The sequence below is a fragment of the Chlorocebus sabaeus genome, chromosome 24 (assembly GCF_047675955.1).
Source record: "Chlorocebus sabaeus isolate Y175 chromosome 24, mChlSab1.0.hap1, whole genome shotgun sequence".
Taxonomy (NCBI): domain Eukaryota; kingdom Metazoa; phylum Chordata; class Mammalia; order Primates; family Cercopithecidae; genus Chlorocebus; species Chlorocebus sabaeus.
Window position 1 is genome coordinate 70,437,817 of NC_132927.1, and position 6,197 is coordinate 70,444,013.

Below are 6,197 nucleotides of genomic sequence, written 5' to 3' on the forward strand. Positions count from 1 at the left end.
AGGATGGTGTTCTTGCTCATTCTGGGTATCTAGTGCCATTAATGAAGAGGAGCAGAGGGCTCTACCGTCAGCGGTTCCTGAAGTGCCCTGGCCACCCCTCACCCCTGCCTCCCAACAGGAGCCTGTGACAATGCCACCATTGAATAAGGGGGAAATTGAGGCCCAGAAAAGGCCCATGAATGGCCCTGGGTCATACAGCCCATCCCTGTAAGACTGAGACCAACCAAAGCCGATTCTCTGCATGGCCAACCACCTGCCTCTGCCCCTCCACGACAAGGGAGGCTGGGAGAGGGGGAGAACTGGAAACTTCTAGCTCAGAACTCCAACCAGAGCTGCAAGAAACAAAGACAGCGAGATGCATCTGCATGTGACCTTTATTCCTCAGGCTTCTCTGACTTGAGTGGGGGTTTTGGAGGTTCACCTTGGGGTACATTTTCTGTTGCCTCATTTCCTTCAGCCTTGGGTTCAGCTGGGAGAGAAGAAGGTGAATTCCCCAAGTAGGCCCCCAACACTGACCCAACAGAGGCCAGGAGGATGTTGGATGATGTGGAGAGTCCGGCTGCTCCTGTGGAGGAGACAGAGAATGAGCACAGGGGTCTGGCAGTGGCCCAGAAATCCCACCTAGATCCCTCCTCCAGGTCCTAAAAATCCCAGGGCTCTGCTTTGGGTAGAAGCTGCTAGAGGCAGCTAAAAGACAGCTCAGGGGTGAATTCACGGAAACTGAGAGATAGAGGGAGAGTCATCCACAGACAGACCCTAAGAGATACAGGGCCCCTTACTTTACACGGGAGGCCACTGAGGCCCAGAGAGGGCAGGGGACCTTGCCCAGGTCACCCAGGTGTCAGAGCCCAGGCATGGCTCTTGGCCTGGGTTCCTTTCCTCTTCTCCCTATCCAGCACCCCAATACCCTATCCACTCCCACCCCAAACCTCACTCACAAGGAGCCAGAAGAAGGGACAGTGAGGGAGAGACTGAAGACCCAGGAAGCTGAGGGTCATGGAACTGCAGGGCAACGAGAGGGCCTCCCTCGGGCTCAGCCTCAGGGCTGGATCTTCTCCCAGCTCTGGGGGTCCTGTCCAGGACACTTACCCACAGACTGCAGAATAGCCACCAGGCTCCCCGCAGAAACCCCACCGCCGTTGGCGATGGCTGCTGCGGACATCATCTTGGCTGCTATGGAGGATGCGGCGATTCCTGCCCCAGTGAAGCCCATGGCACTGAGCACCACGGGCACAGCCCCCACTGCCAGGGCTGTGGGGAGAGAGAAGTTGAGTGCAGAGGTGGGCTCAGGAGAAGGGACCCTCCCCGCCCCCCCTGCTTAGGAATTCCTTGACAGTTTCGGACAACTGTCAGCTTGAGCAATAGAGACATGGCAGCTTAGGGGGCTCGTGGTGAAGAAAAGGTGGAGTGTGGAGCCAGGTGAGGCAAAGATGTCATAGAAGGACCAGGCATAGCCCTGGTTTGTCTCTAACTTGCTGTGTGATGCTGGAGAAGTCAATACCCTTTATTGGGTCTCAAGTTTGTGTGCGTGTGTGTGTGTGTGTGTGTGTGTGTGTGTGTCCACGCATAAATGTGAAATAAGCCATGTGGAGTTTACCTGCAAACGCTCTTTCAAACGAAATCTTCCTCCTATGCTTATTCTACATAAGGACTAGAGGACAAGGTGGGGCTGGAATGGGAGTGAGCTTTTCCCTGGAGTATTTTGATGCTGCTCCCGGCCCCTATGGCTCACTCAGGCAACTCAGGCAGCTTCGGAAGTGGAGGGTGAGTGGGGAGAGCCAGCTCTGCGCCTCATCTCTGCGGTCTACCAGCACCCCCAGGACCAGGCTAGGTGAGGGCCTGGAGACAGGAGAGCTGGGCAACTTACCTCCTCCCACTGCAGCAGCAGCTGCTTGTTCTAGAGAGAGAGAGCCAGGGGAAGAGGGGAAGGCAGAGGGAGAGGGTAAAGAGGAGAAAGGGGAGAGAGAGAGGCACAAAGGGAGGGGGAGGGAAAGGAGGTAGAAAAGGAGGGGGAGGGAGGAAGGGAGAGAGAGGGAGTCAGTAGGTCAGCTGGTTGATGAAGTCAGGGAAGGAAGCTATTCAATGTCCCTTCCTGGGCTAGGGAAGGGGAGGCCTGCCCCAAGCCCACCCTGCCCGCCCCCTGGGGAAGCAAGACTCACTCATCATGCTGAGGCCGTCTCCAGGTCACAACTCGGCCCAGGAAATGACAGCGTTGTTGCGGTGTTACTTCCCCCTCCACCCAATAGGGACACGCCCACTCTGGCAGCCCCAGAGAGACGCAGACTCCGCCCCGCCGCCCCACCCCGCTCGCCCGGGCGCCGTCCGGACTCCCGGCTCGCCTGCCCCGGCTTGACGACGGATCTACCGAAGAGAAAAGAGCTGGAAACAACCTGGAAGCCATAGCAAGTGAGCCATGCTTCCAAATTGCTGTAGCACCGGCCCCACTCCAACCCCGCCAATAACAGAAGAGCTGTTAGTTGCAAAAGCCAAAACCAAAACCAAAAGCAACACAACAATAACAAACAAACAAAATGCACGGAGAAAAACGATGTTTAATTTAATTTAATAAACGATGTTTAACTTCCAGAGAGACACTAATATACACACATTCTGGCACTTTTCCTTCCAGCCTGTGTCTCCGCTGAGTGTGTAAACACCCCCTCCACCACAGGCCGAGTTCCCATCACACTCTGCCTTGCCAATTACTCACTTCAGTTAATCAACCATTTAGATTTCCCCAGGCTGTCTAATATTCTTCAACAAGATTTTTAAAAAGTCAACTTTATTAAGATGCATGTAATTTACACAAAGTAAAATTCACCCTTTTAGTGTACACTTCCATGAGTCTGGGCGACTTTGACAGCTCTGATTCAGACCATGTTATTTACATGCCCCGCCCCCTCCTCCATCAAATTCTCTCATGCGCTTTCGGAGTCACCCCCGACCTGCTCCTGGCAACCATGCCCGCCCATTTGCCTTTCCCAGAACTTCAATATGATATTTAATGGTCATTAAATATTCCATCCCTGTGGGTTCAACGTATCAGCGACCCCCCCCCCCACCCTTTTAAGGGTTTAAAGTCTAATTTTCGCTCTGATAAGTTATTTTAGCATGAAGCGCTAACATTATGGGCACAAAGTATTTTCTGTATATTCCTGGAGGTGGAACTGCTGGGCCAGAAACTATGCATTTTTTATAGCACCTGATACCTACGTTGTAATGTTGGCATTCAAAAATAGTGTCATCAGTTTACATTTTCCCAGAAGTATGTGGGAGGATCTATTTTTTTTCTCCTCCTCACTAACAACTAGCTTTGTCGTTAAGAAACAATAACAAAAAAACCCTTCGTTGATTTAATAGGTGACTTATTTTAGTATACATTCCTCTTCACCACTAGTGAGACTAAACTATCTTTAAGTTTATTACCTTCATGTACTCCTTATTTTGTGAGTTATCTTGTCATATTCTTGGATCCTTGTTCTACTGAAGTATTTTTTTCCTCACTGATATATAGGAATTAATGATCTATTAATTATCTTCATCCATTCTCATAGATGTTGCAAATTTTTATTTATGCTTCATTCCTGCCTTTTTGGTGTTTTTTTTAAAACAGAAAAGTGTTTAATATTTATGCAAACTTATCAATCTTTTACTTTATTATTTTTGTCTTTAGAAAAGGCCATTTCTACTAGCTATTCAATACACTGTCACTTGTATTTTCTCTAGATTCTTCTGGGGTTTGCTATTTAAGATTTACTTTAATCCATCTGGAATTTAGATTGGTACATATAGTGTTTCATGTATCCATATATGTCTTAGCCAGTTGTTCCACTACCATTATTAAATCATCTTAAATTTCATCTTCGATTTGATATTTCATCTTTATATTCAAAACTTATTAGCTGGTATATATACCAGTATATCTATTTGGATATTTTCTGTTCTGTTCCAAAAAGCTATCTCTTCTGGCAACAATATCTCACTGTTTCAATCTTATAAATTTATTATCTGATTTAAAATCTGACTGTGCACAGCAGTATCAGAATTGTTAATCCAGGGCTACACATTTTTTGTGAAGATTAAAAAATACTTTGTAATGCTCTCTACTATCCTGAAATGAAATTCATAGATAACATCCTCTATTACAGTTACACACAAGGTATTGCCCAAACAAAAGAGAAATAAAAGAAAATTATTTGTAATAAAATAGTGTATATTTCAATATGTACATGCTCAAGCACTATTACACCAAAAGGTATAATGAAAGAATGAGTTGTTTGCACCCATATAAGTTGGGATTTAAGATGATACAATATTCAATGGTAAATTCTTAATTTTTTTTTTTTCTTGAGATGGAGTCTTGCTCTGTCGCTCAGGCTGGAGTGCAGTGGCGGGATCTCAGCTCACTGTAACCTCCGCCTCCTAGATTCAAGCAATTCTCCTGCCTCAGCCTCCCAAGTAGCTACGATTACAGGAGCACGTCACCATTTTGTATTTTTAGTAGAGACGGAGTTTCATCATGTTGGCCAGGCTGGTTTCAAACTCCTGACCTCATCATCCGCCTGCCTCAGCCTCCCAAAGTGCTGGGATTACAGGCGTGAGCCACTGCACTCGGCCAATGCTTATTTTCTTATATTTGATGTTTCAAAACAAGGATCTAAGAGACGTATCTATATATTTATATACATATATCTACATTTAATCACTATGAATGAGGGAGCTGCAAATACAGGCTGCAGTACATTGCTACCGGTGACATGATTTTCTGAAATGGTGAATAACTCTTGGCAAAATTCAGAGCAAATCAAAGTACGATTTCTCCCTGATTTACAAGATAACAAAATTCCTAAAAATTCAATCTATATTAAAACTATGCCAAAAACACATAAAACATGGTTAAGTTCTAGGCCTAAATAATTATGAGCTTTTTGCTTGTATGATGAGCTCTTTGAAATTTATACAGGGTAACTTTCAGCTGTGCAGGATTGTCTTATCTATTTCATTTGTCAGGCCCCTGTCCCCACCCAAAAGCTAAATACAAGCATCCGCTTGCCAATTGCTGACTAATAAAAGCACACCATCAGATTTCCAAAATGCCCCCTAGGGGGCAGTACCATCCTGTTAAAAACTACTGCCTTAACCTACTGCCTTAGTATTAATAGTTAAAAACGACTGCCTGCTAAAAACTACTGCCTTAGTTAAAAACGTGCAAGTGTTTATAATTACTTATGGAGAAAATAAAACAAAATAAACAACACCAATGGCATTGACATTTTTGGCATTAGTTTTTGGACTAATTTGCGCATATTGAGTATTTTAGGACTAATTTGTACATGTTGAGTATTTAACGTGTGCATAAGAACTTGGCATATGGGGCAGATTACTTACAATTCCAATTTTAATGATGTGCTTCCATAAGAGACTTAATCTTATGATTATAAAGTTGAAAGGTATTCTACTTTAAAAACAATTTTGTCAACAAATATTGTTTAAGAAGACAACACTCAAAATTATACGTTTCTTTTATTAAATTTGTAACATTCATCTGTGTTCATGGGAAGTCTTTGCTTGTTAGAGACATATGCAGTGTTTAAAAAGAAAATTGACAATGTTCCTATATTTGTACACACACACCCACCCACATACACACGTACACACAAAAGGAAACTAGAGTATGTTAATATACACGTAACCTAAAAAATTTTGGAGAATTTGGTCAACTAAATTGTAAAAGTCCCCTTAGATTTATAAATAGAATATTAGGATTTTAATTAAAGCTAAGAACTTAAGGATTACTAGATTTTTAGTTTATTTCAGTAAATTGAATATTAATATAAAAACCCAAATAACCTTTAGTGCTTATCAAAGCTGTTTTCAAGGATAACCCAAAATTCGAGTGTGTACCAAATGCCTTTTTTTTTTGAGACAGAGTCTCACTCTGTTGTCCAGAATGGAGTGCAGTGGCACTATCTTGGCTCACTGCAACCTCTGCCTCCTGGCTTCAAGTGATTCCCTGCCTCAGCTTCCTGAGTAGCTGGGATTATGGGTGTGCGCCACCATGCTAAGCTAATTTGTATATTTTTACTGGAGACGAGGTTTTAACATGTTGGCCAGGCTGGTCTCAAACTCCTAACCTCAAGTGATCCGCCCGCCTCGACTTCCCAAAATGTTGGGATTACAGGCGTGAGCCCCTGCAC

At 44.4% G+C, this 6,197-nt stretch overlaps 1 protein-coding gene across 1 annotated transcript; it reads right to left on the minus strand.

Annotated features, from left to right (window-relative positions):
• Positions 1-356: 356 nt before the first annotated feature.
• Positions 357-2,258, minus strand: IFI27L2 (interferon alpha inducible protein 27 like 2). Its single transcript, XM_007987686.3, has 4 exons — positions 2,160-2,258; positions 1,868-1,897; positions 1,090-1,251; positions 357-565 (listed from the first exon to the last, which is right to left on the minus strand). Exons 1-4 carry the CDS (start codon positions 2,164-2,166, stop codon positions 375-377), a joined length of 390 nt encoding a protein of 129 aa, XP_007985877.1. The 5' UTR covers positions 2,167-2,258; the 3' UTR covers positions 357-374.
• Positions 2,259-6,197: the final 3,939 nt, after the last annotated feature.